General features: G+C 43.2%; 1 protein-coding gene across 3 annotated transcripts in view; it reads right to left on the bottom strand.

Moving 5' to 3' along the window:
• Positions 1–19708, bottom strand: part of MAN1B1 (mannosidase alpha class 1B member 1) — a 39703-nt gene that overhangs the window by 7499 nt on the left and 12496 nt on the right. For all 3 annotated transcript variants that reach the window (XM_044993237.1, XM_044993234.1, XM_044993235.1), the window contains exons 6-12: positions 18908–19093; positions 11311–11459; positions 10466–10654; positions 6420–6610; positions 4980–5100; positions 2151–2348; positions 649–780 (exon numbers count right to left, since the gene is read on the bottom strand). In XM_044993237.1, the coding sequence (XP_044849172.1) occupies positions 649–780; positions 2151–2348; positions 4980–5100; positions 6420–6610; positions 10466–10654; positions 11311–11459; positions 18908–19093 (1166 nt within the window). The remainder of the gene's footprint in view (positions 1–648; positions 781–2150; positions 2349–4979; positions 5101–6419; positions 6611–10465; positions 10655–11310; positions 11460–18907; positions 19094–19708) is intronic.

Below are 19708 nucleotides of genomic sequence, written 5' to 3'. Positions count from 1 at the left end.
CAGAGCCCCACGTTCCCCACACCCCACTGGGCTCTGGAGTTTTTATAGCATGTTGGGGGGGAGGTCTCAGAAAGAAAAAGGTTGAGAACCCCTGATTGAACAGACAATGGATACATATTCACAAGTATCTATTAAAGTATCTTGGCAGTTAAAGCAATTGATGCTTTGAAGTCAGTGAGTTACCATGAAGGTATTTTGTATTGGTATTTTGCACTAGAAAATCCTAGCCCCTTAGAAACTATATCTGAAATTGCTAAAAGTAATGCTGAGACCCACTTGAAAAGAAACAAAACAAAACTTGTTTGGATATAGGTCAGCATTTTTGTCCTGCTGACAATTCCATCCCAGCAATTTAGAAAGTCTGCCCTCGTCAGAATTCTCTTAAGACATAGCTTTTATCAATATGATGAAGAGTCTTTTTCCTTAATGTGCTAAGTACTAAACGCATAAGCCTAAGTACATAGGCTTCAAGGCAGAGTACATACTGTAATACTCTGTCAAGCTCTTAATGCTTTGTTTTACCTATTAGATATTTTTATGATTCTTGGAACATGAGCAATTTCAGCTTCACTTTGAAAGTCCCTATACGCAGAACACTTTGCCTAGATACACTCCTGAGATCATTACTGCTCAGCATGCTGGCCTTACCCGTGTATACTTATTGAAGTTCTGCAAGATCTCCCAGCCCCAGTCTTGGTATTTCTTATCCCCCGTGAATCTGTACAGGTAGAACAGGCTTTCCACAGTTTCAGGTCGCAGCAGGTTGTGCCTATCTGCAGGCTGCAAAAAAGTAAAGATCATAATTCAGTCAGGGAGCAGGATACATTAGCAGAGAGCAATTTGACTGTACCCTGTAGCTTCTTTGGTAACTATTACAAAATGGGAGAATAACTGGGTAGGTAGTAATATTGCTGAAAAGGATCCAGGAGTTAGAGTGGATCACAAATTGAATATCAGTCAGCAGTGTAATGCAGTTCCAAAAAAAAGAGTGTCTTATATAAGAGACAAGAGGTAACTGTCCTACTTCACTCAGCATTGGTGAAGCTTCAGCTAGAGCACTGTGTCCAATTCTCAGCGCCACACTTTAGGAAAGAAGTGGGTAAAGTGAAGAGAGAGTGTGTCCAGAGTAGAGCAACAAAAACAATAAAAGGTTTAAAAATATGAGACCTATGAGGAAAGGTTAAAAAAACTGGGCTTGTTTAGTCTTGAGAAAAGATGACTGAAGCAGGAGCTAATGGCTGTCTTCAAATATGTTAAGGGCTGTCATAAAGAGACCTGTGATCAATTGTTCTCCATGTCCACTCAAGGTAGGATAAGAAATAATGGGCTTAATCTGCAGCAAGGGATATTTAGGTTAGATATTAGGAGAAACTTTTTAACTATAAGGGTAGTTAAGCTCTGGAATAGGTTTCCAAGGGAGGCGATGGAATCCCCATCATGGAAGGTTTTAAAGAACAGGTGGGACAAACACCTGTCAGGGATGGTCTAGTTCAGGGGTCAGCAACCTTTCAGAAGTGCTGTGCCGAGTCTTCATTTATTCACTCTAATTTAAGGTTTCACGTGCCAGTAATACATTTTAACGTTTTTAGAAGGTCTCTTTTGATAAGTCTATAATATATAACTAAACTATTATTGTATGTAAAGTAAATAAGGTTTTTAAAATGTTTAAGAAGCTTCATTTAAAATTAAATTAAAATGCAGAGCCTCCCAGACCAGTGGCCAGGACTCGGGCAGTGTGAGTACCACTGAAAATCAGCTCGCGTGCCGCCTTTGGCACACATGCCATAGGTTGCCTACCCCTGGTCTAGTTTCACTTGGTCCTGCCTTAGCGCAGGGCGCTGGACTTGACTTCTCAAGGTTCCATCCAACCCTCCATGTTCAACTCTCCTCCGCCACTCACACATGCCTCAAATCATTATATGCAGGTCAGCTTGTGAATGTTAAGAGATCATTCAAAAATTTCAAGCCTAGGGAGTGTTTGCCTGAGGAGAGACAGGAAGGAAGTTTACCCATCAAAACAAAGAACATCCTTCCCCAGGTGTAGAGATTCTATTGAGATTTTCATAGAAAATATGTGATATATGCACAGAGCTATCCAAAGCAAGAGATACACAGATGTCAATTTGTGTGATACTTGTAGGGCTGTTTACCTTGATCTCCACATCCTTGCGGTCCTTTTGTGCATGGAGATTGAAGTGTACAATCTCTGGGCTCAGGCCTGTCTCTACCTGAGCATACATCTGGTAACAAGTTTCTATTAGGGCTTTGGCCAGCTCCATGTGATCAGCAGTCAGCCCATTGTGAGCGCCAAGAGCCAGCGTCCCAGGCAAGAAGCAAACTAGATGATCCTGCAAGACAAAAGCACCATCCATTGTGAGAAGTATTAAAACAAACAAGACTTTGACTTAACCTGTAGCAGTACAATAAGGATATAGAGCGCTTAAAGACCACAATTATTTGTTAAGCAGAAATGTAACATGACATGAGGCTGGCACCATTACTAAAGGAGACTCACTGTCAACTTGAAGTCTCAAGATTTTGTAGCTATTATTGATACTTGTAACACCTGAAATTACTAAAACCAAAAAAAGCTAGTGGAAAAAATTTCTCTTCTTGTTCCGTTTACCACCCTGGTGCATTTCGTAACACTTTGTGTAAAGTCAGTTTCTTTGTTACCCTGTACTGCCAATTAGAAAGGGAGAAACTGAACGATCTTTAAAATCAATCAAGAGGGGAACCAAAAAACCCTTTACAAAATTAGTTTTTAAAAAAATTCAGGGGATAGCATTTCAAGGGGTTCTATCAGAAAGTGTCAATTTGAAAAAAAACAACACCTCAATTTACAGTGTGTCTAATATTTATATAGCACCCTAACTTTTCACGGTACTTTAAAGAGATTCTTTTAAACATTTTAAATGGTCCAGACAGCTTAAAATCTAAACTACTCAAACACAAAAAGTAGACAAAAGAAAATGATAGGGAAGAGAAGGATGAGGGTTAAGATAAAAACTATGAACAGAAAGCAAATTTCATGAGCTCTGATATTTTGAAGCAGAGACTGAAGTAAAACAAAAGGCAAAATAGAAATTAGCCATAGAAACCAAGGGTAACAGGTTTTGGGGAAGTATTTGATGTTTAAATATAGATTATTCTGAGCAATAACTGATATGATAATCTTAATATGAATATAACAGAGCATGGGATAAAGTTGAACATCCTTCCTACCACTAGAACTTTTAATTTTTTTGTTATTATCCATTTGAGTGTCAGAAACATCTGATACTTTAAGTCAGGCATCCTGAGTATTCCTCTGTATATCAGGCTCATCTCCTTGGTACAGCCAACATTCCACAGAACAACACTGGATTTTATTCCCGCACAGAGGCAGCAGCAGGAGCCAAATGGTTACAAGAATCTTCCCTTCATGAATTTTACACACTACAGCTTTATTATTCAGTTATTTATTCAAGGAACAGAAGCATAGGTATTACCGCAAGGATTGTGCAACACTCTCAAACAACTGAGTTACATGTGATTATCTTTCTGAGAATACTATGAAATGTTACATGAATAATTCAACACTCAACAAAGTCAGTACACAAACAAGTTGGGAACCTATGTCACATACAATTCTCAGTACTCCCCCCTCCACTGAAATTCAGTTTACAGTAAAATTAATAGTCCCTTCCAGTAAGGCTAATGCACTACTGATGCTGTGAACAACAGGACTACAGATTAAATTTGGAGTTTTGTTCATTTCTACCATTCCAAAATCCTAAAGGGGTTATCAGATACCCACTGCCACCGCCACCTGCCAATCTTGTAGTACTCATAGAGAACCTCTGTACAAAGCTCTCAAGATCCCCGTCCAGTTCAACAGGCAGTGGTCAATATTGATGGTAATATCAATGTAGAGAGACCAAAGTTCAACTAGTTCAGGTATGGTGAGGTTTCAGTCGTATCCTTCAAGCAGAGATGATAAATGAAATGCTATAAAAATCTCTGCCCTGCAGGGACTGAATTAAATGTCCTCATACATGCAGTGCTAAGGGGGCAGATTTACACATACATTAGTAATGCACTGCTCACTTACAAATATTTGTCACTTTCATTTACATACTGTCTTACACAGAAAGCACTCCAAGTACTTTTCAAAAGGGAGTGTTAATTCATAGACTTTAAAGCCAAAAGGGTTCATTATCATAATCTAATCTGATTTCTGGTATAATACAGGAACAGAATTTCACCCAGTAATTCCTGCATCAAATATTTGCCACCAAAAAGGCAGGAAACAAGAGATGGAGTAATTTGCCCAAGGTCACACAGTAGGTTTGTGGCAGAGCCAATACCAGAACTTCCAAATCCCCTGATTTCCACACTCATGCCTTAACTACTAACTAGATCATTTACTTCCTTGTATTTTTGCATTGTAGAAAAAATGAATAATAATAGCACCTATTTTGTGTATCTCAGTTTAAAATGTTGAAATGATGTAACAAATGATTGCACTGAATATGTTTTCTACTGCAGAAGCACAAGTGGAAACTCACAGGGAGATTCAGATCAGCAAATAAAAACCTAAGAAAGGGCCTCTGTCCATAGCAGGGACTGTTACCTGTAACCTAGCTACTCAATACTGTCACTAGTGACCTGAACCCAGCACACTTTTAAACTAAGATAGCACCTGCCCAGAGAACAAACAGACAAACAAAACCACCACCTTTCACAGGCTATCATAGTGTAATCTAAATGCACAAGGCATCGGCAAATTGCAAGGGTCCCTGCTAGTTTTCATTTTTTGGATCTTCCAGCAGCCACTATCAAAACCTTTGCTTCACACACACAGAATACACATTTGATCAAATAGCTATTATAACTACCGCACTCAAGATCTCTCCCCTACAAAAATGCAGTCAGCTCAGGGGGAATGGAACAGTATTCATAAGAGCCACTGAAAAAAAATCAGGTACAGTGCTTACCATCTTGGCACTGAAATGGCCGTGAGCAAGTTCACCTACAAAAGTAAGCTTCTTGGGTTGTGATGTCCGAAGTAGATGCTTTTTCACTCCCTCTATAGCTCTCATGTAATCTTCCAACAGTCTGTGAATGAAAACCATTCCCAGTTAGCCCAAATATACACATTTTAAAGTACATTTATCCAACCATACTTTAGATACAGTACATGCATCTCAAAGGCCACACTTTTTGTAAAGTAGAAACTTGCAATTTGATTTCAATGGCACTAAAGATATTTAGTCAAACAGAAAGCATTAAGAAAAATCCAAGTAATCATGCTTACACAAAATGCATCTACCATGTATCTCCAATATATCTAATCATCTTTGGCTTCTTTCAAGGGTGTGTAGGAGAAAAACACACACACACTATATATATATATATATTTCTGAGAATAGCATGATAATTAAAACTATTTTTAAAAGTAAATAAGTGCTCTGTGAATTTTAATGCTTGTGAAAGGTGATGGATTCAGAACCAATCGAGACTGAAGTTCTGCATCTACACAACAGATACAGCACTGGCAGAAGTCATGCAAGTTTTCCCTAAAGATATTCCTCAACCCTTATCTGCAGGACACCCTCTAGAGGCAAGGTGTCCCTAGATTCTGTTTGCCAGAAGCTGGGAATGGGCGACAGGTGATGGATCACTTGATTACCTAGTCTGTTCATTCCTTCTGGGGCACCAGGCATTGGCCACTGTCGGAAGACAGGATACTGGGCTAGATGGACCTTTGGTCTGACCCAGTATAGCCGTTCTTACGTAAGGTTAATATTCAAAGGTGGGTGTAAGAGAGAGAGTGCCTTTCTTTCCCACAACACCACCTCCCTAGTCCCACAAACCCTTCCAAACCCTCTCATCCCAAAACAAAGTGCTTCCCAATTATTCAGGCCAGACAAGAGAAACACACTGGAATCCAAGGCACCAGATTCAAATTTAAGTCCTGTATCTGGACTAGAAAGGGGATAATCACGAATGTGGTACCTGCCCTCTAGCAGGTTCCTCACTAATCCCTCTCTAACAGAGCCTGCAAAATACCTTGCCACTTTCAGAGAGAGAATAAAAGTGATGTGTCCTACAGAGCAACAACATTTTATTTACACAACAGAACCTGCTGCAAACAATTGAAATCCCTCCCACATCTGTAACAATCACAACCCTCAACACCCTGTGTAGAGGGGAATCAGAGTTGCAAGTTGAAGTCTGATCCCCACATTGTTATGCAGTTACCAATAGGTCTGCTGACCCAGCTTGTTTGTTGTTGGTTTTTTTTTAGACTACTCACAAGTACGCTCATATCAGAGTCTGCATAATATACTCTTCCTTCTAAACCACCAACAAGGGTAGCAAGTCTTACAGCTTACATCATTCTTAAACTGACACAGGAAGTGGAGAGAACTTACTCATTTTCTTTCTTCCCACCCTGGATCCATTGCTTGAGCAAATATTCATAGTAGCTGTCAGCTCTGGCTCCCAGAGTGTAGACACCCAGGTGAGTGAACTGCCCACTGTTGGTGTTTATGAACATGGGCACCAGCCCATCATTCTTCCCTGAGAGAGAGTGTACATGCTTCATCACCGCATCTACTGCTTTCTACAGAAAAAAAATAAATTGAAAAAAATACACCTTGAATGAGACAATGCAACTACACAGCTCAATGTTACTTAAATGGCCTGGAGCAGTCAACAGTTGTGGGATTTTTTCCCTTTTCCAGTACAGTTGCTGCTTATGGCTTCAGAGAAACTACAGTAAATCTGAGGTGGGAATAGTTAGAGATTTTTTTATCAGCTTTCCTTTTCAAGAATACAACTCTCTCAAGCTAGACTCAGCGATGGTGGTGAGTCCAGGTCCCTCAGACGTTTAGAAGTCAGATTCAAACACCGACTGACAGAACATTAGGTTAACTCTAACGTTAGGTTAAGTGGCCTGCAACACCTTCAACAGTGTCTGTTCTGGAGGAGATCAGTGAAGTTCAGAAATATTTCTCAATAATGCTATAGCTCAACTCAAGTTGGTAAAGATGCCAACTTTTTTTTTTAAGCTGAGATTTTCATGACACGAGTATAGCTAGGGACCACTGCACATACATAATGTACAGGCATAGTTCCTGCAAATAACTGTATAAATAAGAACAGGAGGACTTGTGGCACCTTAGAGACTAACAAATTTATTTGAGCATAAGTTTTCATGGGCTACAGCCCCACTTCATCAGATGCATGTAGTGGAAAATCAGCAGGAAGATATATACATACATACACATACATATATACATACATACACATACATATATACACACAGACAGACCATGAAACAATGGGTGTTACCATACACACTATAAGGAGAGTGATCAGTTAAGGTGAGCTATGTTTCATGTTCTCTGTGTGTGTATATATGTATATATGTATGTGTATATATGTATATATCTTCCTACTGTATTTTCCACTACATGCATCTGATGAAGTGGGGCTGTAGCCCATGAAAACTTATGCTCAAATAAATGTGTTAGTCTCTAAGGTGCCACAAGTCCTCCTGTTCTTTTTACACATATTTGAGTGATGGACCTAATCACATCAGCCATGCCATCAGGGGCTCGTTCACCTGCACATCTACCAATGTGATATACGCCATCATGTGCCAGCAATGCCCCTCTGCCATGTACATTGGCCAAACCGGACAGTCTCTACGTAAAAGAATAAATGGACACAAATCAGACATCAAGAATTATAACGTTCAAAAACCAGTTGGAGAACATTTCAATCTCCCTGGCCACTCGATTACAGACCTAAAAGTCGCAATATTACAACAAAAAAAACTTCAAAAATAGACTTCAATGAGAGACTGCTGAATTGGAATTAATTTGCAAATTGGACACCATCAAACTAGGCTTGAATAAAGACTGGGAGTGATGGACCATTACACAATGTAAAACTATTTCCCCATGCTTATCTCCCCCTCGGCCCCCCAGTTCCTTACATCTCCTTGTCAATTGCTGGAAATGGGCGATTTTCATTACCACTACAAACAGTTCTTTTTTTCTCCTGCTGATAATAGTTGACCTTAACTGATCACTCTCCTTACAGTGTGTATGGTAACACCCATTGTTTCATGGTGTGTGTGTGTGTGTGTGTGTGTGTGTGTGTGTGTGTGTGTGTGTGTGTGTGTGTGTGTGTGTGTGTGTAAAATCTTCCTACTGTATTTTCCACTACATGCATCCGATGAAGTGGGGCTGTAGCCCATGAAAGCTTATGCTCAAATAAATTTGTTAGTCTCTAAGGTGCCACAAGTCCTCCTGCTCTTTTTGCGGATAGAGACTAACGGGGCTGCTACTCTGAAACCTATATAAATAAGGCCCTACTTGGATTGTTGGATGATCTTCAAATAATTGCAGAGGAATTGCGGACAAGACACGAAAAAAAAAATTGCAGAAAAGTAATAATGGACCTTCCTTAACAGCAGTGATTTGGAAAAGCCAGAATGTGTTTTAAGAAAAATTTGCAGGAATGATATAAACACTCATGTTATGCCTGCTAATTTTTTTGATAACCAGACATTTTGCTGCAACTATCTTACATTCATTTAAAAAAAAAAAAAGTGACTGGTACAATATAAAATTCAAAAGATTAAAAGTCTTAACACAGCTGCTGTAGAAATCGAGTCCAGTCACTTTACCCTTTTACAGGCACTGAATGTTAGTGCAGTACTAATTGCATACTCAAAATGTATGTGAAATTGTGGATTGTGCAAAGTAAGCTAATTTAAAAAACTGCAGTGGAAGCCTACTTTTGTGGGATCCACAATATTGGGAATGAAGTAGGGCCTTATGTATAAATTGATTTGGAGCACTACACAAAATCACCTCCAAAACAAAAAGAATACAGCTCTCACTGCCTTTGAAAATGTTAGTACTCTGGCTTATTTTCTCCCAGATACAATCTTCACACCACGCTCATAATTGGAATTTGAGTCAGCTGATAAGCACCTGCAGCTTACAAGGGGAGTTTAGTTGCTTTCAACACTAGCATTAATGTAGGGATATCTAAGCACCTCCTATAGAATTTAAATACTAAGAGGACAGCTCTATATAGTTTATCTATAGCCTGGTGTTTCAAAATGACAGTTATAGGTAATCTAGTCTCAGACAACACAAAAGATACCACAAGCATATCAAAAACAAAGATTCTTCTTGTAAGTTCCTTCTGATGAAAGGAGCAATTACCGTATATTCCGGTGTATAAGACGACTTTCTATATTAAAAAACAACCCCCAAAAATCGGGGGTCGTCTTATACGCCGGGTATAAACAGCGGGCGGCTGGGATTTAAAAGGCTCTGGGCTGCCCGCCGCAGCGGGCAGCCCAGAGCCCTCTGATTCCCGACCGCGGCTGGGATTTAAAAGGCTCTGGGCTCCCCGCCGAAGCAGGCAGCCCAGAGCCCTCTGACTCCACGCCGCAGCTGGGATTTAAAAGGCTCTGGGCTCCCCGCCGCAGCGGGCAGCCCAGAGCCCTCTGATTCCCGACCGCGGCTGGGATTTAAAAGGCTCTGGGCTCCCCGCCGAAGCGGGCAGCCCAGAGCCCTCTGACTCCCGGCCGCGGCTGGGATTTAAAAGGCTCTGGGCTCCCCGCCGCAGTGGGCAGCCCAGAGCCCTCTGATTCCCGGCTGCGGCTGGGATTTAAAAGGCTCTGGGCTCCCCCCCTCGGAAGGGGGGGTCGTCTTATAGGGCGAGTATAGGCCAAAACCTATATTTTAACTGTAAAATTAGGGGGTCGTATTATACGCCCCGTCACCTTATACGGCGGAAAATACGGTATTCACCTCTACTATGAGCTCTGTGGTATTTACTTTAAAAAAAAACAACTGGAAAAGTAATGGACTCTTCTCTCGCCCAGCTGCTTCCTTTTGGATATGTCATTTAACTCTCTTTAGCTGTGAGATTATAAGAACCAGGAATTCACCAGTAAACTGAAAGGTGGAGTAACTACTCAGAAATAGCAGCAAAGAGTCCTGTGGCACCTTATAGACTAACAGACGTACTGGATGCATCCGACGAAGTGGGTATTCACCCACGAAAGCTCATGCTCCAATACGTCTGTTAGTCTATAAGGTGCCACAGGATTCTTTGCTGCTTTTACAGATACAGACTAACAGGGCTACCTCTTTGATACTCAGAAATAGTGATGTGTATGGCGTGATTAGGCATAAAATTGCTCCAGATAAGATGTTTTAGAGATGGAGTTTGGTAGGAGGTGGATCAGCAATGCAATGGCATTTACTTTCATCAACCAATGAAATCTGCTCCAGCTGCCACAGTGAGAAATATTTTTGATCTCTGTTAGAAGAATGGAAGAAGAAAAGAGTATAGGCAATCTAAGTGAGCTTCACCAATAACAGGGTGGAGGCTGAGAGGTAGTGGTGGAGAGAGGAAGAGAAGATGACAACTAGTTCTCCCATACCTGGAATTTCTCATCTCCAGTGAGACGAGAGAGCTCCCTAAACTCCAGCTGAATACTGGTCACCTCTGCCACGGTGCTGTCAGACGTCCAACGAGGTGGGTGGGCAGTGCCTCGGCCAATGTTTACATCTGAGTATGGTATCTTGGATGGTGTGTTGAATGCTGGCATAAGCCTGCTCCCAATGTCTTTCTAAAGAGAACCCAAAAGCATGGAACAAAGATTCTTTATTATTTCTCTCAACAATCAAACAAAAAACAGGAAAAAGAACTGCAGCTTAGTTTCAGCCCATCTATGTGGAACAAAGGAAAATATTAAGAAGAATCACTACTTCACAGTAATTGGCATATAGCTTCTACCTAGTTCCCGTTGCAGTACACTACAGTTCATTCTGCACATCCCCTGTAACAGGTTTTCAATCTGAAATTATGGATAATCCTTAATGCAAGAACAGGGCCTTTGTCACGGCACTCGGGAGGGGAAGGAGAATACAACTGTATTTCCCAAGACAGGGAACCTGAGTGTAACCACTCCATTAATGACTAGTACTTTCTTCCCATAAAAAAAATTTACTGGGTAAAAATATAATAAAGATCCTTAAATGTATCATCTTAGTCTTTACATTAGGAATTAAGGTAAATTCTAATTAAAATGGAACCCTAAGGTAATTAGAGCTCTGATGACACCAGGAAGGCAAAGATGAGGAAAACATTCAAGAAGTCTCTAGGGCAGTAATGGTGGAATACAGAGGAAAGCGGGGCAGAGTTTACTTTCTGATGAACCTTTCTGCCACTTTACCCAACACAGGACACACATTCTACTTGGGACCGTGAAACTCAATCACTTACAGCTTTTTCCAGGAAGAGGCTATCTCCAGATAAGTGGTAGGTGCTCAGCAAACCCCCCAGAATACGAATGGTGCTCTCAAAGAGGTTCACATCCACATTCTTATCAAGCAGTAAGTCAGTTGCCACCCATTTCTTTGCTTCTTCAAACTCTGCAAGGCACAAAAGGGAACAACTTTTGGAGGAAACACACTGTAGTTATAACAGCACACTCAAATGACCAGATTACAAGAGTTAGTATGCCATGCTGCCTTGATTCTTATTCAGTCTATCAAAAGGAACCTGTATTTTTAAGGGGCAAGCTGAAGAGATTACAAATACACTGAAGAATACACCCCGGGAGAAGTTAGATCTGGCATCAGTTTAATTCCTATGCAATACAACAATGTGGGGATATGCAAGGAGACAAGTACTTGGCAGAGAAATTACATGTTTAGCAGGTCTTGTAAAAGCACATTCCTTCTTTATTAAAATAATGCAAATGGGAATTATCCTGGTATCCCAATAACCTGCCTCTCTCAATATAAGCCTGCAATCTATTACCACCTATTTTACTGGCCATACAATCAGTCACACTTTCACCATAAGACTTTAGATTTTAGTTAAAGCTACTTAAATCAAAGCTACTGCCTGTCAGCTTCCCAACATACTATCTATGGGCTTGGCTACACTTACAAGTTGCAGCGCTGGTGGAGGCTTTCCAGCGCTGCAACAACACCCCGTCCACACTTGCAGGGCACAACCAGCGCTGCAACTCCCTGGTTGCAGCGCTGGCTGAAAACCCATCCCGGCAGGGGTATAAGGAGTGCAGCGCTGGTGATCCAGCGCTGCCCAGCAGGTGTGGACACTCACCAGCGCTTTACCTGTCCTCCAGGGAATAAGGAGGTATCCCAGAATTCCTGTTCAGCCACTCTGCACATCAGTTTGCACTCTACTGCTCTTGGCTCAGGTGACCCGCCATATAAATGACCCGTGAAAATTAAAAATATCCTTCCTGTTTGATGCAGAGCCAGGTGTGGAGTGCAATCAGTTTTAATCAGTTACAGTTGACCATGCCTCTCCACGCGGCAAACGAGCCCCAGCATGGAGCACTGGTGAATTGCAGGACCTCATCAGTGTTTGGGGTGAGGCATCTGTTCAGGCACAGCTGCGCTCCGGCCGTAGGAATTACGATATCTTTGAGCAGATATCAAGGGCCATGCTGGATCGGGGCCATGATCGGGACGCAGTACAATGCAGGGTGAAAATTAAAGAGCTGCGGAGTGCCTATTACAAAGCCCGAGAGGGGAATCGACGATCCGGAGCTGCTCCCACGACCTGCCGTTTTTACAGGGAGATGGATGAGATACTTGGGGGTGACCCCACTGCCAATCCCAGGATAACGATGGACACTTCTGAGCAGGCTGGGGGACAGGAGGAGGAGGCGGAGGAGGCGGCGGCGGTGGCGTGGGGGGGGGAGGAAACCGCGAGTGAAGCTCCTGGCATGGGGGAAGAAACCGCAGATTCCCTGGAGGCATGCAGCCAGGAGCTCTTCTCAAGCCAGGAGGAAAGCACCCAATCGCAGCAGCCAGCAGTTTGCAGAAGGACAAGCAGAGGAGCGTGTTACCGGTAAGCGGCTTTTATTTTCTGGGTGAAAATGTTTCTGGAGAGGAGGGGGGGGTTATGGATGCATGCATGCCAGCCTCTAGATGTGGAATAGCCCGTTGATGTGGTCTATCACGTCGCGGTAATCTGCCTCAGTTTATCTCAGCAAAAGCTTCATCCAGAGCGTGGGCAATATGCCTGCGCAGGTTTATAGGCAGAGCCACTGTGTCCCTTGTCCCAGTGACGGTGACGCGTCCGCGCCACTCTTCTGCCAGTGGTGGGGGGACCATTTCTGAACACAGAGGCAAGCCGCATAGGGTCCCGGGCGGAATCCACATTGCTCTAAAAGAGCCCCAACCGCTGTTCCCTAGTGACTCGCAGTAGGGGAAACATCTTCCAGGATTAAGTCCTGTGAAAAATGTTGGGAGACTCTTTAGTGAAGAGATAGGGAGATAAGATCACCCCTGCATCTGCATTTCACTCAACCCCTCTAGCACTCCAGATTACCGAAGCAACCAGCTCCCCTCTTACACCCAAGCCCCACTTCTCCCCATATAAGCACTGCTCACTCACCATGTCGTGGCTTCTGTAGTGTTATGCGTGTGGGTAAAAGAATGCTTAAATAAGAACTCACTCCCTCAGTGTAACAATTCATGTCTGGAGATAGTGGATACAATGCTGCCCGTGTTAAATGTTGTCATTTTCTGTTTCTACAGTGACCTTGACTACTGGACTGCCCAGATGTTCAACATCACAGAGGCTTTCAAAATTTGAGAAAAAATCCCCGAAAGAGCAAAGAAGACATGCTGAAAACTGTTCTTAATCAGTCTGCTCGAGAGAGTAAGGACTTGAAGGATTGGCGAGAGAAAGAAAGCAGACACGCAAGAGAAATGCAGTGGCCAAGAGGAAAACCACGGAGCGGCTGCTAAGCATCCTGGAGCGCCAAGCGGAGTCTATAGAGTCACTCGTTGCCATGCAAGCAGAGCACTACCGTGCTACTCCCCCACCCGCCACCGTCCTTTGTGCCTTGTGCCCCAATGTCAGCTCAAACCACCTTTCCCCAGCATCCAGGTTCTTACCACCACCAGCTGCCTCCAACACCTGTATGTTCCCCAACCAGCCCTGATACCTACCACCACCCTTACCCTCTGCATTCAACCCCCATCACCATGCAGTATATGAACCCTGAAGTGCAGGATTCATTAAACAGCAATCCAGACAGGGCATATGCAAACTTGTGACTGTACAGTTCACCAACCCACACCCCCTGCCCTCTTGTGTTCATGAAATGTTTGTGTGTCTGTCTGTCTGTCAAGGAAGTTTTTTTTTCTTTCAATAAAACAATTCTTGGCTTTGAAAACAGTCTTTATTATAGCAGATTAGTGAAAGATACCTTAGCCCAGTAAAGAAAGAGGCACTACAAATCATATTATTATTATGGATAATAGAATAACAGTGTAAGCAGTGCAATTCACTCCCATGCAAGGCAGCAAACATTATTGTTGGCTTTCAGCCTCAAATTCTTCCCCTCAAGGCATCCCTAATCCTTGTAGCCCTGTGCTGGGCCTCTCTATTAGCCCTGCTCTCTGGCTGTGCATATTCAGCCTCCAGGACTTGAACCTCGGTGGTCCATGCCTCACTGAATGTTTCACCCTTCCCTTCACAAATATTATGGAGGGTACAGCAAGCGCATATAACCGCGGGGATGCTGCTTTTTCCCCCAAGTCTAGCTTCCCATACAAGCAAACGCCAGCGGGCTTTTAAACGCCCAAAAAGCACACTCCACAGTCATTCTGCACCGGCTCAGCCTGTAGTTGAACCGGTCCTTGCTCCTGTCAAGCTTCCCTGTATAGGGTTTCATGAGCCAAGGCAGTTAGTAACGGGTACGCGGGGTCTCCAAGGATCACAGTGGGCATTTCGACATCCCCTACTGTGATCTTCCTGTCTGGGAAAAAAGTCCCTGCCTGCATCTTCCTGAACATGGCCACTGTTCCGAAAGATGCAGTGCATCATGCACCTTTCCCAGGCCAGCCTGTGTAAATGTCAATGAAACGCCCGCGGTGATCCACAAGCGCCTGGAGAACCATAGAGAAATACCCCTTCCGATTAACGTACTCTGATGCCAGGTGGGGGGGGGCCAGAATAGGAATATGCGTCCCATCTATCGCTCCTCCACAGTTAGGGAAACCCATGGTGTGCAAAGCCATCCACAATGTCCTGCACGCTCCCCAGAGTCACGGTCTTTCTTAGCAGGATGCGATTAATTGCCTTGCAAACTTGCATCAAAACGATTCCCAACGGTCGACTTTCCCACACCAAACTGGTTCCCGACCGACCGGTAGCTGTCTGGAGTTGCCAGCTTCCAGATTGCAATAGCCACTCGCTTTTCCAACCGTCAGGGCAGCTCTCAATCTTGTGTCCTTGCGCCGCAGAGTGGGGGCGAGCTCAGCACACAGTCCCATGAAAGTGGCTTTTCTCATACGAAAGTTCTGCAGCCACTGCTCGTCATCCCAGACTTCCATGACGATGTGATCCCACCACTCAGTGCTTGTTTCCGAGCCCAAAAGCGGCGTTCAACGGTGCTGAGCATTTCCGTAAATGCCGCAAGCACTTTAGTGTGTCACACGCGGCAGGCAAATCCATATTGATATCATCGTCGGAATCCTCACTGTCACTTTGGAGCTGAAGGAATAGCTGGACTGCCAAACGTGTTTGTGCTGGTGACACTCATCAGCAGAGTCCTCAGCAGATCGGGCTCCATTTGCCACAGAAATCGCGATTCACACAGAGAGTAACAGAAAGACACTCACAATGGCGCAAACGCTGCTGGAAAGAGTGAATGCTGGGATGTGAAGCGATGCACCACGGGGCGCTGGCAAACAGGAAGCGGAATGACCCGCACACTTCCTTCCCCTTCCCACAATACTCAGCGCCAAAACGGCGCCAAAACGGGACGAGGTGCTCTGTGGGATAGCTGCCCACAATGCACCTCTCAATACAGCGCTGGAAAGTGCTGCAAGTGTGGCCACACTGCAGCGCTGGTAGCTGTCAGTGTGGCCACACTCCAGCGCTGGCCCTTCCACAGCTGCATGACCAGCGCTGTAACTCCCAGCGCTGCAACTTGTAAGTGTAGCCAAGCCCTATGTATATATATGGCCTTGCATTACTTCACCATAATTAATGACTATCCTCACAACAGCCTTATGAAGTAGGAAGAAATATTTCCCATTTTTTCAGATTGGGTGCTGAGCTAAGGAGGGATTAAGTGACATGCCCAAGGTCAAACAGGAAGTTGGTGGTAGAGCTGGGAATTGAACAGACATCTGTTGAGTCCCATGCTAATGTTTTAACCACAAGATCTCTAGGTATTCAGGACACCAGGCACCTATGACTAACAGGAACTTGTACTGGGGAAAACAAAGTTGCTTCTTTAAAATGTTGCCAATTATCTATCTGGACACAGAATGCAAAGGTTAGAAACTAATGCCCTTCCACTGAGGCTTCTGGATGTTAAACTATCACTAGGATAGCTCACCAAGATCTACCTACCACAGATCCATCTCCCTTGTGAGAAAATCACTGTTTACAAATACATTCTTTTACACAGGCCTTAAAAAAGGATGACAAAATAGGTTTTCTACATTCCATTTCAGTAAATTGTACTGTCAGACTTATCACTGTCTAGCAATAGAGAAATCCAGAATTTTCTTACAGAAGCAGTTTTTATATTCACAGACTTATGAGAGAAAGATTTTCACACTCTAACACAACTTTCATTTATAGAGCTTTTTTTATCCTGAAGAATCCCAAAGAGCTTTACAGACTATGAAGCAATCACTTAAAGGAGAACTGCAATAGAATATAAAAGTTTGCAAACAGATGTCCATTTTAAACATGTTTAAATCACTAATAATTTATTTTAAAAGCACTCTGCAGTTCATATTTAAATATTTTATAAGAACGTAGTCTCACTGTCAACCTGATGAAACATCAAGACAGCTCAGACATGCAGTGAGAGAGACAAACAAGAGATTTTCCACAGTGGGTTTTTTTGTTTGATTTTAAATTGTACGTATTAAATCAAACAAGAAAAGAAAATATAGAACTGTGGAAGATTCCTGCAGTTTCTTATGCCGTTAGCTGCAGATCTGATCTTCCAGTCTTGATACATGTCAAACTGTGTGTGTTGTGGAATTATTATAAAGGTGGCTGTCTCCACAGATGCCACAGCTGTTCAAAGCACATCAATGGAGACATTTTCAGGTATTTGTAAATACTGCTTTGTAGTTTCCTTATTTAACTTACATGTCCCGATTAAGTGATTTTTTTTCCCTGTAGTCATGTAAGGTAGTAGCTTAAAAAACAAAAAAAATGAAATTGAGGTTTTAAAACCCAGTACCAAAACACAGCCACTTCTGGAGTGAATTAGGATACCTGCCATACAGTGAACAGAGAGTATACAACAGTTTGGGACAGGAAGTGATGAGTACTGTATCCTATTGAATTTAGGAGGGAATTTTGCTAGACAATACGTAATTAAGCAAGTAAAAATGTGGCTTGCTTATCAGCGTTAAAGTGTGGTTAAAGTCAGAAAAGTGAATAAAAATAGCACTGCCTTAATCCAGTGGTTTTCAAACTTTTTTTCCCGGTGACCCAGTTGAAGAAAATTGTTGATGCCCATGACCTAACGGAGCAGGGGAAGAGGGGTTTTGGGTTTGAGAGGGGCTCAGGGCTGGGAATGAGGGGTTCAGGGTGTGGGAAGGGGGCTGGGTTGGGGGTGCAGGCTCTGGGGTGGGCCAGGGATGAGGGGTTTGGGGTGCAGGAAGGGGCTCCAGGGGGGTTTGAGGGGCTCAGGGCTTGGGCAGGGGATTGGGGCACAGGGTTACCTCAGGCGGCTCCCAGTCAGCGGGGCAGCACTGGTGCTAAGGCAGGCTTCCTGACTGTCCTGGCACCGCTGCGCCCTGGAAGCGGCAAGCAACAGGTCCGGCTCCTAGGCGGAGATGCGCAAGCGGCTCGTGCGGCTCTTGCCCACAGGCACCGACACCCACCCCACACCCCCCAGCTCCCATTGGACGGGAACCAGTGCTTGGGGCGGGGGCAGCGCACAGATCCCCGTGGGGGCGCCGCTTAGGAGCTGGACCTGCTGCTGGCTGCTTCCAGGGCACAGTGCGGTGTCAGAACAGGTAGGGACTAGCCTGCCTTAGCTGGGCAGCACAGCTGATGGGACTTTTAATGGCCCAGTTGGTGGTGCTGAGGAGAGCTGCCGGGACCCAGTACTGGGTCGCGACCTGCAGTTTGAAAACCACTTCCTTAATCAACAGATCTGTGTGGATTCTGTGTCTTATATACTTATAGTAAAAACAAATAAGTTATTAGCTTTATTCCTTTAAGCATTGCAGAACCAACAAAACACTGAATTATTTTCTGTTTACATACAGAATTGTTAACTAAGTTCCATATGCAGTTCCATATGCAGAATATCTTTACTAACAGTGATCATACACAAGCTAAGAGATCTCAGACTGACTTTGCAAGACTGGGACTTAGAAAGGCCTCCCCAGTATCTTAGTAACCATAGCACCATCATAAGGCACTGGTTGTTTTAGTACGGAAACAACCACAGGCAGACCTAATAATCCAGTCCCCAATTTCTAGCATGAATGCCAATTCATCAGTAGATATAGCCAGCAAAATTATTCCACAAATGCTTTTACATATTGTATGCAGTTGGAAGGAACACCTTAAAAACAAAGAAGTGCCCCCCTAAATAATAAATTTTTGGATTTTCCCCATGGACAAAATGAAATTTGCTCAGCCAAAGTGTAATCAATTGCCTTCGTTAAGGAGCTCTGAACATATTAGTTCAATAGATACAGAGAATCCCCCAAAGCTACTGGAATAAAACATTTTGCCTCTCAGCCACCAAGCATAAAACGATAAGTTGGCCTTAATGGCAACTGTTGGAACCAGAAAAGTACCGAGGTGGGAGAAACATAGGAACAGGAAAGAAAATTACCTTCTTTTAAGCCTAAAATCCACATGGTATCCAAAGCATCAATTAACGTAAGACCGAGTCCAAACCACTCGCTGTAGGATTTGGACAAAGGCTTCAGTTCATCGTGTCCCCAGGCAAACTCTTTATAACCTTTCCATGCATGGCGGAATGCTTCTAGCACAGCCATCTGACGTTCATTTATGGGCACTGTGAATGGAAACCAACACCTTGTTGAAGAATGCTGAAGCTCAGAGTTATGCAGCCACATGAGACTCTTCTCCACAAACTCTACCCAAAATCAAGAGCCCTCATCTCTGCAACTAAAGATTACATTACACTGACTTCAGTTACCTGAAGTTATTCCTTTTTAATAGGGACTTTCCAACTTGCAGTAAGTGGTCAATATTTTTAACCAATGATTTCGTGAGTCAGCAATGGAAATCTCATTAACACTGAACTCCAAAAATAATATTTAGAGAAATACACACAAAAAACTATGTTAATGTTAAAAGAGCATTATTAAGGTGGCCAAGTCAAGCATTTTTAACTTAACTTAAGATATCCCAGAATTAAGGCTGACTGTAAAAACTTAATTCAGTCCCCTTGCGAGTATGCATTATGATACAGCTTTAATTACATGATCATATATTTTTACCACAGGATCCCTATCTCATTCCTCTACTGCCCAATTTCAAGTCCCTGCTCCAGACCATGGGGGTGCTAGAGCTTTTCAAAGAAAAGACCACCAGAATTTATCTGCAAAACAACTTATTTTCCCTAGCCTTGATCTCGAAAACAGCTGAACAGTTTTGGTTGAAATTT

The sequence above is a fragment of the Mauremys mutica genome, chromosome 18 (assembly GCF_020497125.1).
Source record: "Mauremys mutica isolate MM-2020 ecotype Southern chromosome 18, ASM2049712v1, whole genome shotgun sequence".
Classification (NCBI taxonomy): domain Eukaryota; kingdom Metazoa; phylum Chordata; order Testudines; family Geoemydidae; genus Mauremys; species Mauremys mutica.
This window is presented reverse-complemented; position numbering and strand designations above follow the sequence as displayed.